The sequence below is a fragment of the Natrix helvetica genome, assembly GCF_964273705.1.
Source record: "Natrix helvetica genome assembly, chromosome: 4".
NCBI classification, from domain to species: domain Eukaryota; kingdom Metazoa; phylum Chordata; class Lepidosauria; order Squamata; family Natricidae; genus Natrix; species Natrix helvetica.
In genome coordinates this window covers 20,076,263-20,093,835 of record NC_138550.1, presented here as the reverse complement: position 1 = coordinate 20,093,835, position 17,573 = coordinate 20,076,263, and the positions used below count along the sequence as shown (strand labels likewise).

The 17,573-nt window shown below is 42.0% G+C and overlaps 1 protein-coding gene across 2 annotated transcripts in view; it reads left to right on the top strand.

The window, feature by feature from the left end:
• The window catches only part of ARHGAP20 (Rho GTPase activating protein 20), a 103,265-nt gene that overhangs the window by 14,586 nt on the left and 71,106 nt on the right, over positions 1 to 17,573 (top strand). Inside the window, exon 2 of one of the 2 annotated variants that reach the window (XM_081950730.1) lies at positions 2,407 to 2,492. In XM_081950730.1, coding sequence (XP_081806856.1) covers positions 2,407 to 2,492 — 86 coding nt within the window. Of the gene's footprint in view, positions 1 to 2,403; positions 2,493 to 17,573 lie in introns of both variants that reach the window. The other variant, XM_081950729.1, reaches the window with a different exon arrangement.

The window sequence follows — 17,573 nt, the reverse complement described above, 5'->3', positions numbered from 1 at the left end:
GCTGAAAGTGGAACAATAAAACTGTAAAACAGACAAATCCAAATTTCATAAAGCCAGTATACATAATCTCATTTAAAAAAATCTTAGTTATTTTAATGTAGATGCCAGTCTTGAAACAAGCCTTTTTCTGGTCATCTGTGCCCTATTTTTTAATACCTTACACCAGGGGTGTCCAAACTTGGCAACTTTAAGACTTGTGGACTTCAACTCCCAGAATTCCCCAGCCAGCTCTGCTGGCTGGGGAATTCTGGGAGCTGAAGTCCACAAGTCTTAAAGTTGCCAAGTTTGGACACCCCTGCCTTACACAAAGATGTCTTGACAACCCTTGTCTTTTTCTTGTCTTTGATGGGCAGGCTGTCCTAGACCTTGACTGAGAAGGCTTTGCTGCCCCAGTCCTCCTGTCTTCTTGGGGAGTAAAATACACAATAGTGTATTTCTTTTTGGCCAGAGGGTAGAATCTATATTATTCCTTTTTGGCCTGCTTGTATTGAATGGACGGATGGGGTGTCAGACTTCTGAAGGCAACCTGGTCATAGCGATGTAATGCAATATAATCTTACATACGTATAGATATATGGGAATGTGTGTTAGTTATTACTTATTTGGGTTTAGGGATTCTATTTCTTTCATTTATTATTGAGTTATTGAGATGTATTTTGTGTTGGGGGGGACTGCACCAAGGGAGGCTCATTCAATTTCATCGTACACATGTTGTTCATTGACAACAAAGGTTTGATTTGATTTGGGTTCTACTTGAGCAGGTGGTCTCAAATACTTCGAGTTTTGGTCACCACACTATAAAAAAGATGTTGAGACTCTGGAAAAAAGTACAGAGAAGAGCAACCAGGATGATTAGGGGACTGGAGGCTCACGATGAACGGTTGCAAGTACCCGGCATGGCTAGTCTAGTGAAGAGAAGGACCAGGGGAGACATGATAGCAGTGTTCCAATATTTGAGGGGCTGCCACAGAGAGGAGGGGATCAAGCTATTTTTCCAAAGCATCTGAAGGCCAGATAAAGAATTATGGATGGAAACTGATCAAGGAGAGATTCAACCAAGAAATAAGGAGAAATTTTCTGACAATGAGAACAATGGAAAAGCTTGCCTTTGGAAGTTCTGGGAGCTTCATCACTGGAAGCTTTCAAGAAGAGACTGGACTGCCATCTGTCAGAAATGGTGTAGGGTCTCCTGCTTGGGCAGGGAGGTTTGACTAGAAGACCGACAGGGTCCCTTCTAAATCTGTTAATCTGTTTTGCTAAATACAACCTGGACGATGACATACAGACAGATTTCGACTTACAACCATTCATTTAACGATAGTTCAAGGTTGCAGTGGCCCTGGAAAAAGTGACCTATGTTCGCACATATGACCATCGTACCACTCCTGCGGTTATGTAATTGCAATTCGAGTGCTTGGCAAATGGCTTGCATCTACAACCACTTGTAGTATCCTGTGATAACGTGATAGCAATTTGTGCCCTTTTTGGGTGATTTCCTGGGGGGAAAATGCCTATGGGGGATTCACTTAAACATGCATGATTTACTTAATGACTATGTGATCTACATAATGACTGTGGTGATCTTTTTAATGACTGCTGTCAAAATTGTCATAAAATCAGATCTCACTTGGCTTACGATTAAAATGACTTATGGACATTTTGGTCCCAGTGGTGGTCATAAGTCAAGGAATGGGGCAATTTGCTGCAGCCAGCTCACCATGGCCAACTCACCATGGCCAACTCACCATGGCCAACTTGCTGCAGCCAACTCATGGGACAATTCACCCCCAGAACAATTCAACAATTCAATTATTTAAAATAATTTAAAAATCTACGTTAATGTTTGTCATTTACGTTTGATTTTGTCCCTCCTTTTGCATCCTTTCTTTAATGATTCTGTTCCACTATTTCTTTAGTATTAATATAACTCTCATCCCACTACGAGTTGACCGCAAGGAGCTGGCTGTGGTGCATTGGCCGCAGTAAGTTGACTGGGGCAAGTTGTCCTAAACAGTCTTGAATTGGATCCAGAAGCAGATTATTAAGACAGTGATATTCCTGCAGAGGTGTAGTTTTAAATTGGGTGGAGCAGAATTGAGCTACCCCACTTGAAAATAGGGTAGTTGAGAACACAGTGTGGGTACTGTGGGGTGTACCTTTTTCTTCTGGTCTAGATAATTTGTAGCATTCTAAAAAATTCTCCTCCCCTGTTCTTAGGACTGAGAAAAGTTTTCTACTTGTCTGTCTTAAATGATCTCCAAATGGAACTGATTTTGTTTCTTTTCTATTTTTAGATCTTTCCTTTCCATATTATAAAAATGTCTCCTAGGGTCTCCTCAGCGACATAGAAGTTTAAAATAAAATTTAAAAATGCTCAGGTTTAATTTTGTTTTGATGTTTCAGCAGAAAATGAAGAGCTTGGCCCAAAGACGCCAGTCAGCACCATCCCTGGTTCTCAGCAAAGCTCTGACCAAAGCCAGAACAAGTGCCAGGTAAGACGGACTCTTATTCCTTCGGGCTCCATTTTCATCATAGTGTGGTTTTGATGAGTATCTGTATCACGCATGGCTAAACTAATACCTGGAGGGTAAACTGTTAGCAGGTTGATGTTTAGAATGTTCTTGCCTTGGGCAACTGGGAGGTGTGGCGAAGAAAGCAAAGTTAGCAGAAAAACAGACTGCCCCCAAAATTCCATCTCTGTTCTAGCCTTAGATTACCCAACCCAGACCCCAAAAAAAGGACTTTGTGTCCTGAGGTTCCCTAGTTTGTGAGAGTTGCAAAGAGTGTCTATATTTTGCAAAGCAATAATGAAATTGTTTCTTTCTTGAGTTGACACAATGGGAAGTTCAATCCCCATAAAAGATACACAATCAGAGGTGGTATTCAGCAGGTTCTGACCAGTTCTATAGAACCGGTAGCGGAAATTTTGTGTAGTTCAGACAATTGGTAAATACCACCCCTGACTGGCCCTGCCCCCATCTATTCTCTGCCTCCTGAGTCCCTGTGTCCCCAGATCAGGAGGGACACAGTGCCATGCCCACCAAGCCATGCCCACAGAACCGGTAGTAAAAAAATGTTTAATCCCCCCTCTGCACACAGTACTTTATTTCTGCCAGTAAAGCATAGTTTGGTACCAGGATGATTTATTTACAAATCTTGGCTTGTTTTTAACTATGGTTTTATATCTGAATTCTGGCTTCTTAGATCAGCTGTTTTTCAGCAGCCATAAATGGGATGGTGTTGAGTGGAAAACAAAGCCTTATTCTTTTTATTCTAAATCAGCTCCGGTTTCCATAAATGCTTAGACATGCACATCACATGTTATGAAGATTTTAATAATAATACAATTTTAGTTAAATCTGTAAGTTGAGATGCTTCTGGTTTAAGCTAAAGGCACTGGAGTTTACTCTTTGCATTAATTTCATTCTTAATAATTGTTCTCACCAATGTTTCTAATTTAGGTTTGCCTTCTCAGGTGACATTTCTCCTTTCAGAAAAAAAGACTAATTTTCTTAATATTTTCCAGACCAATAACAAAATCATGATAAATTGGTGGAAAAATTATTTACGGGAAACTCTTTACTTGGACAACTATAGTAAAACTACTTGTTTAGGAGTAATTTTTAACCAACATAGCATTTATTTGGTTCTTATGCAGACTATAGCTATAGGTTCAATTCAAGGGTGAAATCAACTTACCTTTGCTACCGGTTCGCAAATGGCACACGCCATCTCCACACATGCGTAGGACTTCTGCGCATGTGCAGAGCGTCAATAACAGGACATGATGACGTCCCACCGCCACTGCTACCAGTTCGCCCGAACCGGATAGAACTGGCTGAATTGCACCACTGGTTCAGTTAATTGTCCCAAAATGCAGATCAGGAGATTTTGTCATTAATTTTCAACTGCATGAAATGAATGCACTATAGGTGCATCCAGGATAGTAAGAAATATGAATGAAAAAGCTGCTTTGTAATAAATCTTTGTTATGAAAATGCCAGAATTCTTTGCAAGGATAGTTTCATTGGACAGTTTGCAAGATGTAGTGTTTGGCAACAAACTTCTGCAAAACTACTTTTCACTGTAAAATGGTTAACAGATGATAAAATTACTGGGATGTTTGTACAGCATTTTCTGCAACATTTTTTTCTCCAAGTGCTTTACCTTGGCCACCTCAAGATTAACTGAGGTTTTTTTTTTACATCTTTGCGTTTAATTATTATCCAATAAATTTCTAAGGCTATATTTATAACTAGTCTCTCCTACTCTTATAATTTATTGGAATTGCAGCTATTCAAGTCATTGGCAAAATTGCAAGCAAACACAACTAGCTCATTTAAATCAACACGTGGGGCTCCATTCTGTTGATTTACTCTCCTTCTCAAAATTGCTTCTCTGTTAACAAGAATCATTCTTCTTCCTCCATAATCAAACAAACGATGTTTGGATTTTCTACTCCATGTGTTCTGAAAATGCTTAGCTCTTGTGGCTTACTTTTTCTTCTTCTGAAGGAACAATGAGTGGTATGGTTAACCCCTTAAATATTTTGTTGTAAAAGCTGTTTTAATACTTATTCACAATTTTTAAACAAAATATTAAGTTCATGTTTAAATAGAAGAGCAGAGAAGAGCAGCAAAGATGATTAGGGGACTGGAGACTAAAACATATGAAGAACGGTTGCAGGAATTGGGTATGTTTAGCTTAAGAGAAAGAAGGACTAGGGGAGACATGATAGCAGTGTTCCAATATCTCAGGGGTTGCCACAAAGAAGAGGGAGTCAAACTAGTCTCCAAGGCACCTAAGGGTAGAACAAGAAGCAATGGGTGGAAATTAATCAAGGAGAGAAGCAACTTAGAACTGAGGAGAAATTTCCTGACAGTTAGAACAATTAATCAGTGGAACAGCTTGCCTTCAGAAGTTGTGAATGCCCCAACACTGGAAGTCTTTAAGAAGATGTTGGATAGCCATCTGTCTGAAACGGTATAGGGTTTCCTGCCTAGGCAGGGGGTTGGACTAGAAGACCTCCAAGGTCCCTTCCAACTCTACTATTGTATTGTATTGTAAATAGATTGCAGTTTTCCTTTGGTACTAAATACTAATGTTAATAGATAGTCACTCCAATGTCTTACGAGTATTGATTAATGACTACATAACTCTTTCCCAGCTGCATCTTGTATCTGCAGAGGTTTTATATGAATACCCTATTTTAGCAGCTGATTCATCTCTGTATTGACATTAATGAGAGAACTTGGTTAGGAAATACTTGGAAAACTGGCATATTTATATTTTCATGGCCTTTTATAGGCAATTCTGATGTATCTTTTTTCCCTGCTGCATGACAATCACATCAAAGTGTAATGTTTGCCATAGGCTATTGATTTAAAGCAGTTAAAATACAGTAACTAATTTAAAATGATATTTAAATGTTCAATTAGACTGAATATTTCTAAGTGGCATTTTTGGTTTAAAACTTTTGTTTGTTTTTTAAAAAAACATCTCTTGGTCTAAAACTTGATTTATAATTGTGTAGTTGATGCTTTTCAAAATAGCTAATGTTGAATTGAGTTGAACCATTTCTGACTATTACTGTGACCCTATAGCCATTCTACCTTGTGATTTATTTCTGCACAGTTATTTTGTAAATCTAAAGTAGTTTTCAGCTTTAGTGAAAATAAACTTGTATAAAAGTGAAATCGAAATGAAATCTGTGACATTGCGCAAAAAGGGCAATACAATCAAGCTCCTATTGTGCATTTGTATAGAGCAACCTGTGATACTCATTAGTTATGAATCTCTCAAAAACTGGTTTCATAATTATTTCTGAAACAAAGGCAAGGCATTCCTTCGTAACTATCTCTTTCTCCTGTTATCCAAAAATAGGGCTAGAAGTTTGTGAAAATAACACTTCTTTTTGGAGGTGTTATCTACCTTCTCTTTTGGCCCTATTCTTCCTGTGTTCCAAGAATTGATATTTCTTTGAGCTCTCATTCTTGTTGGTCATTGCAAAACAGTTTCCTTGTATATAAAATGAAAACCTAATTCAAACCAGATAAATCCTCTTGGCTGAGAACCATCACCCAAGTGATGATGGAAAGTGAAAGTACAATAGTGATATCAACCCATTCTATCTAAAATTGTGCAGGAGGAGAGGAGCCGTATTAGTCTGTGGTAGGCAAACATCAGGAGGAGTCTCATAGCATTTTTCAGACTAACAGATTTTATTAAAAGGTATCTGAGTATCTGATGAAGTGAGCTACAAAGTCTTACAAGTTTTAGTAAAATGTGTTAGTATGAAAGGGTGCAGACTCCTGGTTGTTATTTGTTAATTGTTATTTTAGACTAACTGGATTCATTAATGTTCTTATATGTAATATTATCCTAGTCCAATCTGAATCACAAATTGAAGCAAAAATAGAACATTAATATTGGTGTCTGATCACTTCCTGTCTTTGGCATTTACAAATCAGTTTGATCTCTAAACAATCCTCTTCTCTCCTCTGTTTGTTTGTTGTCATAATTGTATGAGTGCAAGAAAATTTCTTCGATTCTCCTTTTTTTTTGGTCATAATCTCACCTATCAAATAACGGTGTTGGCAAGGCTTCTTCCATAAATAATACTTCCACTGAAAATACTGCAACCAGGTTCACACTAGACATATGTTGAAAATGGTAACATCAAGCAGCATCTGCTCACTTATGGTCTGCCTTTAAAAAAAACCCAGATCTTGCATGTAACTCCACAAAAAAATTATTGATGATGATATTTGTGAATATGGAAAATACAGTTATGATCCACTTGCTTAGCTCTGAAATTTTATTGTGTGGGAAGTGTTTCAGTGGTGACTCTTCGTGCAGTGTTTTAGATTTGTCTGAAACAAAACATCTCTTTTTTTGCTTTTCTGTGGAGAGATATTAATTGAAATCAAGATTAGCTAACAATTATATTAGTGTGAGCCCAAGAGACCTTTGTTTGCATAAAGCATGGAACCATATTGTATTACTTTCTGCTTTTGAGCAGAATATTAAAAAGGGATAAAATTTGTGACTTCAAATCTAAGGGGCTAAAGATAAGTACAGCTTTCTGATGGTTCTCTGTTGATTCTAGTAGATAATTGGCTACTGATGGAGATGGCTCATTTGGTGAAGATGTGGCGGACCATCTGCAAATTGTGTCCCTCCCCTCCATAGTTATCTGGGGAAAGTTTGAACATGTGAGCATTATTAATTAATTTGGACAGGATCCTTGGAACTGTGAGATTGGCCCCTTGGTTTTAGATCCATGTCCCTCCTACGGTACTGGATCAAAGTCTCCTGGGAGATGACATGTGGTTGTGTCCATTTGCTGGTGAATGGTTCTCTGTGAGAGATAGTGGTTCCACCCAAATTAAAAGAGGAAGTTGTATGCCCTCTTCCTCAGGAAGCCATTGCTGGACTCAAGGGAACTGGACAGTTTCAATCTAGACTGCAGCCTTGCCATTTTAGGGAAGATTGCTCAGGAGGTGATCAGTTTCCAACTCCAGAAGGCTTGAAGGAAGGAAAAAGATTATCTGGTTGAATTTCAAGAGGGAATATAGTACCAAGATGGTATTTATTACATTTGTGGGTGACCTCTGGCAGGACTGGAATGAGAGTGATCCTGAGTCCTGACCCTTCTTGGTTTCTTCTTGGTCAGCAACTTTCAGTACCATCATTCATGGCACCTTCTGGACCAGCTCAAGAAAGCCTGGTCCTTTCTCCAAGGACAGTATCAGTTGGTCTTGGCAGAAGGGAGGCTGGTACCCTTGATTTTTACGATGCTTCAGGGCTGTACTTTCTGCCTGCTTCTATCTAACATCTACATAAAGTTAGTGTTCCTTGAAATATAACCTGTTTTTGAACTTTTATATAATTTGCAGGTTCTAGATACTTTTTAAAATGGAGTTGACCACCATAAAACTGATAAGCAACACATAGCAACCTGGATTTTGTGTTCTATTAATGTAGGAGAAGGAATGGCAGAACCAAGTGGTGGAGTTAAAAGAAGGATCAACCTAGAATCTCTACGTCGTCAGAAGCGGATTAAGGCCAACCCTCCCGCCCCCCCCCCCCTTGAATTCCATTGACCCTCCGTAACACCTAGCAGGTGCTAAACCTTATTTGAGAATATTTCTGTGCACAGGCATAAGTAACAATAAATCAATTTTATTGGAATTTCACATGTGGATCTGATCTTTTATGCACGACAATTATTTTGCTTTAGAATCTATTAGAATCCTATTCATAATTCTAATTTTAGATTTGCAGGCACATAGGAAAAGATGTGGTTTTTATGGCATTTCTTCCATCCATGATGAACAATACCAAAGCTCCATGTTTCATGGAAATTCTCGTCTTGTCTAAATCACAGTAAATGATGGTGACATGTTATTTTCCAGCTCTGTGCCAAATGCTAAATATTTTTAGATAACACTGGTCACATATGATATCTGGTAATGCAATCTGTTTAGCTCCAATATGGAAATACAGTATGTACCTTAAAGAATTGTACTCTGTGTCCTCGAGGGTTTAATTTGGATCATCTGAGTTATGCGGCTGAGAGATAGTAGAAGATTTAGTAAATATAAATTATCAAAAGAACTTAACTGTCCGATTCCAGTAGACAGTGTTTCATAAAAACATGCCCCATGGGCTGTTTTCTAAAGCAAGAAGAGCATTGGCTAATCCCCTGCATTTATTTTTAATGTGCACTGGTTTTTATCTCCACATGGGAGAACAACAACAACAAAAAAAAACTGACCACACTTCCATTGTCACCTTTAGGTTTCTAGAGATGTTGCCCATACGCTTAACTGCTGTTCATCTTTACCCAAAGACCTGGATGTGTTTCAACCTAAAAAAAAAACCCTTTCTAATCAATGCAACAGATTTGCTGTTTTCAAGTCAGCAAAACTTTGATGAATTCCTCCCATTTTATATGTCCCGGTTAGTTCTCAGTACTTCAAAATAATTATCAGAGAGAAGGCATGCCAAGTTCAGACAACTAAGAACTCTCCTTGTTTTCTGGGATTAATTGCTGCTTTGGGCTAAGGATGTAGCATTAATTAGTGGCTTGCTGAAGATTTGTTTTACAGTTTTTGACCAAAGTTTCCAGATCGCATTATGGTTAAGGTCTTATTTGGGAAGATGGAACTGAGAAGCAAAACAACAAGGTGAATCCCAAGATGAACTTGCTCGTGGTGACTTTTTCTTGAGAACAGTGTGGGAAGTGACCATCCATTGTCACCTTCTAATATTTTACAAAGTTTCCTACTCTTGTTTCAAAGCTCTGGGATTTTCCAGGAGGCTTCCTATTTAACTACTTATCAAGTCTGAACCCATTTAGCTTTTTGAAATCTATGGAGCATCTTTGTTTTCTGTGCAATCATCTAGATCAGTGACAGCTAACCTTTTTGTCATTGAGCGCCAAAAGCCCAACCCAATAATGCAATGTGTGTGCACTCACCGCAGCACACCTTGCCCCCCCATGCATGCACGCATGATCCACCCGCGCTCCCCCGCCCCCTGCACTTGCACCCCGCCTCGCCTATTTTTTGCTTCCAGGCAGGGCCGGATTTTCCTATAGGCTAACTAGGCTTCAGCCTAGGGCCTCAAGATCAAGAGGGGCCTTTTATTTTTATTTATTATCCGTGCCACATTTTTTGATAAAGGTTAGTACCAATTAAAACATGTTTCATTTAATATATTGATATATATCACAGTAATGATGTATTTTATTATCTCTCATGTAATTTACAAACTTAAAAATGGGAGGTGAAAGGGCCCCATAAGTGGAATAGCCTAGGGCCTCTTTTCATCTAAATCCGGCCCTGCTTCCAGGTTAGTGCAGGAGGCCCTCCAGTCTCAAAACGCAGCACAGGGGGTGTGGGTAGGTTTGCCATCACGGATCTAGATAGTTGCGCTGTCAAAGTCTGAAACACCAAACACCAAATCCAAGGTTGACTTTGTCCTCTGCAGTTGCCGAAATTGGCCAATGAAAACACACAGGACTAGAGATTGGGGCCTCGTGAGCAGTGAACACTGGACTGTTGCTAGAAGTCAAGTCTTGCCCCCACCCTTCAAAAAAAAAGTGATTGATGTTTAATGAAAGCATGTTTTTCTATGAAGCTTTTTTTTTAGAAATTTGACTAGGACAAAAATCAACACAATTTTTGAAGCGAGAAGCAATTGACATACAAGTATTTAAAATAAGCCAATACTGTTGCAGCTTCTGGTGTGATGTGTGAACAATGCTCCCGTGGCTTGTTCAGTGCACCACAAGAAAAACAAATTTGGATTAGCACAGTGTGAATTCACAAGTCATGTAAAGACTGAAGCCAGATTTTTTTAAAAAATCTCTAAAGGAATATAGTAATTGTTTCCCATCAATGATTGAAACAAGTATGAAAAGTGACGCGGTGTCCATGGTTGAAGTGAACGTATGTGGGTAGGAGATCTCCAGGAATCTGAAAGTTGACAGGGACTAAGCACTGCACTATTATTGCCAAGAAGATAACTTAGACATGCCATGAAGTCAAACTTGATTGAAGAGAAATTTTGCAATTTCTCAATTACATTCTCAAGTATTTTTACAATTACAGGATTCCCGACATGACCACAATTGTGACAAGAACCTCTGTCTCTGATGAAGCTATTAAGTGAGTCATGCCCAATTTTATGAGCTTTTTGACACAATTGTTAAGCAAATCACCATTGTCATTAAGAGAATCATGTGATCATTAACCTACATTGACTTTAGTTGTCAGAAGCCCAGGGGTGGTATACACTTACCTTCCCTACCAGTTTGCAAACGTGAGCGCATGCACCACCTTCGCACATGCGCAGATCCAGCCGCACATGTGGTTTTGACAAAAAAAGGACCTAAATGGGTTGCCGTAGAACCGGGCCCGGATGGCCAGAGCCACCCGCGATTTCCGCTACCAGCTTGGGCGATCGGTCCGAACTGGTAGAATACTACCTCTGCAGAAGCCCCCTGAGAAAATTGCAAATGGTGAAAATTGCAAAATGACCCCGGGATGCTGCAATTGTTATAAATATATGCCAGTTGCCAATCACCCAAGTTTTTCTCAGTCAGTTGGGCCTGCTGATTGCATACTTGGCTCCTCGCTATGCATCAGCGGCCCTGCCAGAGCTCCTCGAGGTGATTGCGGAGGTGGCGGTTGAGACCCCCAGACTATTAGTCATGGGGGACTTCAACCTGCCATCGACGGGTGAATCATCCGAGGTAGCCCGGGAGTTCATGGCTTGGACCTGACCCAAATAATTCAGGGCCCCACACAAGAGGGAGGCCACATGCTGGACCTTGTTTTCATCTCTGGTCAATGGAAGAGTGATCTGGGAATAGGGGATCAGGTTATCACTCCCCTGTCATGGTCAGATCACTCGCTTCTCCGGCTGGACTTCCCTGACGCCACCCCCCATCGCGGGGAGGCGGAACCAGAAGATCTTAGATGGTTCCGCCCCACGCGACTGATGGAACCAGATAGGTTCCAGACGGAGCTTGGGCCACTCCCTTTAGCCCTGACCCGCTCCCGGACGGAGGACCTGGTGGCCGCATGGAACAGTGCGGCGGCCGGGGCCTTGGACCGGGTGGCGCCCTTGCGGCCTCTCTGGTGGCAGCGAACCACCCTGGCCCCTTGGTTCACCGAGGAGCTGAGGGTGATGAAGCGCCACAAGAGACGCCTAGAGAGCAGATGGAGATCTGACCGAACACAGGTAAGAGTCCATTTACGGACCTACCTTGTGGCACTAAGGGTGGCTAAACGTCGATACTATGCCACCCTTATTGCGTCCGCAGAAAACCGCCCTGCCGCCCTGTTTCGGGTGACCCGCTCCCTCCTTTCACAGAGGTCGTGGGAAGCCCCTTTGCAGGGGAGGGCAGAGGAATTTGGAGAATATCTGCAGGACAAAATCGCTCAGATCCGGAGCGAATGGGTCCCCCTCAGTGATCGTGGGGAGACACCGGAGGCGAGTCTTGAGGTACCACTCTGGGAGGAGTTTGACTCTGTTGCCGCTGAGGATATGGACAGGCTACGCGGGCGACTGCGGGCCACCACATGTTTATTGGACCCGTGTCCCTCCTGGCTTGTACTGGCAGCCTGGGAGGTTACACGAGACTGGCTCCTGGGGCTGGTGAACGCCTCGCTGGGGGAGGGGTTCCTACCAACCGCCTTGAAAGAGGCGGTGGTGAGGCCCCTACTTAAGAGGCCTTCCCTCTTAAGTGGCGCAGCAGTTCCCTCGACACCTGGAGGAAATTACTTATCTAGACCCGCGCCAGTCCGGTTTCCGACCCGGCCACAGCACGGAGACGGCTTTGGTCGCGTTGGTGGATGATCTCTGGAGGGCGAAGGATGGGGGTTGTTCCTCCATCCTAGTCCTGTTAGATCTCTCAGGGGCTTTCGATACCATCGACCATGGTATCCTATTGCGTCGACTGGAGGGGATGGAGGTGAGGGGCACTGTTTTGCGGTGGTTCTCCTCCTTCCTCTCCGGTCGGACGCAATGTGTGTTGGCGGGGGAGCAGAGGTCGACCCTGAGGCCGCTCACATGTGGAGTGCCACAGGGGTCGGTCCTCTCACCTCTCCTGTTCAACACATACATGAAACTGCTGGGCGAGATCATTCGAAGATTCGGGGTTGAGTGCCATCTGTATGCAGATGACACTCAGTTGTACATCTCTACCCCGAACCACCCCAACGAAGCCGTCGAGGTGATGTCCCGGTGTCTGGAAGCCGTGCGGGTCTGGATGGGTGACAACAGACTCAAGCTCAACCCTTCCAAGACGGAGTGGCTGTGGCTACCGGCGCCCCGCTTTAGCCAATGTGTTCCATCTCTGGCCATCGGGGGGGAACAACTGCCCCCGGTGGATAGGGCACGCAATTTGGGCGTCCTCCTAGATTCCCGGCTGTCGCTAGATGATCATGTGACGGCCGTGGCTAGGGGGGCGTTCCACTAGGTTTGCCTGGTGCGCCAATTGCGCCCCTTACTAGAGCGGGACGCCCTTTGCACAGTCACTCATGCCCTGGTGACTTCCCGTCTTGATTACTGTAACGCTCTCTACATGGGGCTCCCCTTGAGATGCACCCAAAGGCTCCAGCTGGTTCAGAATGCAGCCGCGCGGGTTATTATGGGGAGTACTAGGTACTCCCATGTAACACCTTTCCTGCGTGAGCTGCACTGGCTGCCTGTGGCTTTTCGGGTGCGTTTCAAGGTGTTGATTGTCATCTTCAAAGCGCTCCATGGCTCGGGACCTAGTTACCTGCGGGATCGCATTCTACCCCATACATCCCTGCGACCAATCCGCTCTCACAGAGAGGGTCTCCTCCGGGTACCTTCCGCTAAACAGTGCGGGCGGGCGGTGCCTAGGAATAGGGCCTTCTCTGTGATGGGCCCAACCCTCTGGAACGACCTCCCCCCCGATATTAGAACCACCTCGGATCTCCGCTCCTTCCACAAGAAACTCAAGACCCACCTGTTTCGATTAGCTGGCCTGGCCTAATTGAAATTGTAATTGTATTTACAGGGAACATCTATTACTAACCTTCCTGGATGTCTTTTTAAATTTTAAATTGGGGTTTTAAACTGGTTTTAGAATTGTTTTAAATTATTTAAATTGGTTTTGGGTTTTATACACAGACGGTATGTGTGCGTTGTTTTGTTTGATGTCTTATGTTATGTTTTGTTGTCCTGAACATGAACGGTCTGTACACCGCCCCGAGTCCCTACGGGGAGAGGGGGCGGTCTATAAATTTAATAAACCTTAAACCTTAACCTTTTGTCATGTCACTGCAATGATTGTAAGTGTGAGGACACATTGTAAGTCATTTTATTCAGCACCATCATGGCTTTGAACAGTTGTTAAAGAAATGATCCTAAGTCAAGTACTTATTTTCGAAGGTCCCTTACATATAATCATGAAATTCATTCCCTTGGCTATTTTTTTTTAATTCATCCCTAACTGAATGCTTGTTCCAACAGCTCATATTTTAACTGAGTCTACCCTTCTTAAATAAAACTGAAAATGTAGGATGTGGGGAAGTTGATCTTCTTGATAACAACTGTACCCAAAGAGATGAGAGTGAGAACTTCATTTCTAAAAATCTGCAAGAGCAGCATAGCTATATTGCCCTTCAGAATGTAAAGCTTTGAAAAATGTATCGGTGCCCTACAACTGTTTTGCAAGCAGTTGAATGTGTAACATTATCATACTGAGTAATTGTGCTATTGTATCTTCAGCTGCAAGTCATGGATAGACCCTGCAGAGCGTTCTACCAAGGGAGAATCAAAACCATCTAACCTCGTGGTTATGAGGGCAAACACTGTTGCTATTATGGAGCAGTCCCAGAATAAACAAGGATATGAACTGCACACCTGAGAAAACACCTTATTTCAGCTCTCTACATGGAGATAATGGAAAGTCCTTTTGTCATTTAGTGATCAGGCAAAAGGTCTACCCTTCCCTGTTAGACGCTTCTCGTTCAGCTCAAAGTGGAGAGAGAGATTCACATTTTTCAGCCATGGGGAAGTGAAAAAACTTTGAGAAAAAGTGCATTCCTTGGTCATTCACATGATAAATAAGCAGCGTTTCCTTGTTTTAAGGTAGTGAACTTTGAGATGGAGGTAGCCTTTGCTTTGCATTTTTCCTACTGTGTTTATCCACTCATAGCCTCTCCCATTCCATTTTTCTTCTATTAATGTCACTTGGCACAAATTCTTAAAATTTCCTTTTTGGCTCTCTCAGCCAAAGCTTGCAACGTGTCACTGATCTAGGAACTCAGCTATGTGCAATACACATGTCTGTGTTGCTTTTGATCTCAGTTGGTCTAAGGGTCAGGGCATGCAAGAGTTATTTGGTGCTGTCATCCTGTGATTTCCCCCCCTCCCCTCTGTAACATTGCTATGAATTGAAATTGGCCTCAAACCTGGTCTCAAAACTGGTGAAAACAAAGTGGCTGCACTTTCAAGAAGCCAGAATCAAAATACTGATTTTGAAACGATTAGTTTAAAAGCTCCTGGATAAAGTTATAGGGCAGTGATGGCAAGCCTTTTTGGCACTGAGTGGCCAAACCGGAATGTGCGTACACGTGAGCGCATGCATGCGCCGGAGCACCAGAAACCCAAAGACCAGCTGGCCAGTGCGCATGCCAGCCCGCTGGTCTTTGGGTTTCCAGCATGCCTATGCACGCTGGCCAGCTGGTCTTTGCATGCGTTCAATCACCGGAAACCTGAAGACTAGCTGGCCGGCGCGCACATGCCTGTTTTGGGGTGTTTTCCAGGGTGTGTGTGTGGGACATTTTCTGGTGCTCCGGTGCTTGGAAAGACCAACATGCCAGAAGCCAGAAGAGCAGCTGGCAACGGTGAGTATGCCTACAGAGAGGGTTCTGCGTGTCACCTCTGGCACGTTAGCCAACATGGCTATAGGGAATTATGCCTTTTCCTTGTTCTGCCCATTTACTCAAGCTGTCTTCAGAAGTCCTTCTCTGGATATTACTTTGGAAGCTAACTGGTTGGGGATTAGGGACAAGCATAGCACCATGCTTTCTGGAATACCTGAGTTGACCTCTACCTCTTCTCTAGGGATTCATAGACAAAAGTTATAACTTCTGCCTATTAGCCCCGAGACTGAGTTTGAAGAGTTTGGACACACCCCCTTGGGCTGACTGGATTACAGTTGTTAACGAAGGCGTAGAGCAAGAAAGTCATCTTATACTCCTTAGGATCCTGGATCAGCTTCTCAGGGAGGGAATGGAGTCTCCCGCAGTGCACAGAGAACTACCTACCGTTCAGGTAAGACCAGCCATCTTTCTCTGTGCACTGCTTGGAGAGTCCATGCATGGGATATATCCAAGCATAGATGATCAAGGGCGGGCAATAGATTGGTCCAGGGTCCCTTCCGTAGAGAGAACCTTTTGCAGTACCCATCATCCAAACACCGCCTCCGCCGAAGGAAATGAGTCTAGCCGGTAATGCTTGACGGACGGCGATGGTGAGGCCCAGGTTGCAGCCCTGCAGATGTCCTCCACTGATGCCCGAGTTTCACTGTTGTTAAGTGGATCTGTTTTTCCTGTTGACTTTGCTTGTCACATGATCACATGACCGTGGCACACTGCAACCGTCATAAACATGAGTCACTTGTCAACTGTCTGAATTTTGATAATTTGACCATGGGGTATTTGCAATGGTCGTAAGTGTGAAAAATGGTCATTAGTCACCTTTTTCAGTGATGATGTAGTTTTGAATGGTCACTTAAATGAACTGCTATAAGTCAAGGACTACCTGTAATTGGATGGAAGAATTCTGAGAAATTTCAGGACTGTAGGCTAGATAAGGGACGCTGAAAATATCCAAGAGGCATCAGTTGCAAACTGCTTTTGTATTTTTTTCACGAAAACACTAAGAACATGATTATGAAGTCATCCCGAATCAAGCTTGATTCAAAGAAGACTTTGCCTCATGCCTTTAAATGATTTGGGTGCAGTTGTTTTTTCCTTTTCTTTTTCAAAACCTTAAGAGTTTTCCATTTGTTTATAATAAAAGTTCAAGATGGTAATTAATAATTTTTTAAAAAAGCCAACATGGACTTACTGAGGATTTTTCTCAAAAGCCATGAATCCGATAACTGACAAGTGTTTAGGAGGAAATGGCAACCATTTGGCAATTTAATGTAATTTATATAATAAAACATACCTGAAGCTTGACTTTTCTATATATTGATGAACTGCACTGCAGAATTGCATGCATTTTGAGCAAAATTAATTTAATTTTAATTACTACTACACCTCTTAAAAAAAATAGGAAAGAAAAGTTGTTCGGTAGGCTACTTGCAAATTATCTTTTCATGATACCGGCAAGCTAGAATATCTGAAAGAGGCAAAGTTAGACATTTAAAAATTCTACTGCATCAGAAATAGGCAGTGTGATTCCGGAAGAGTCTTTTAAAATGTTTGCAGACTTCATAGAGTAGTGTGAAAGGAGAACTGATGCATGAATCTCAAGAAACACAAATTACAGCTGGGATTTGTATTATTTAAAGAGTTATGTCCTAATATACATCCAATTAATAACTGACTTTATCATTTTGTAAACAGGATGTGGTTTATAGTTTTAGAGCTCTTAATTGAATTAATATGATTCATCATATTGTACCCTGATGCATTTCTCACTCCAAATATTATCTTCCTTATTCATTACAATGAACTGGTGAATTTCTACTTGGGCGATTCTAATTACTGTATATGAGACTTATTTTCCAGTAAAAAAAATAAGTCCAAAGCCAAAAATCCCCATAATAATTTTTATTGTGAGGAGAACAGAATTTCTGTCTTTCTTTTTACAGTATTTTCTCAGCGGTTGAAATTAGTGAACAAACTGTACTCATCTTATGAAAAAAAAACTGGTGTAAAATCTTGTAGCCTTTTTTTCCCTCTCTCAGCCTACAAACGATTACTCTAGAAGGTCTGAAAAATTAACTGAAATAATTTGTGTACCTCAAAATACGAAGAAACTAAACATACTTTGGGGAGCAAAAATTTGAA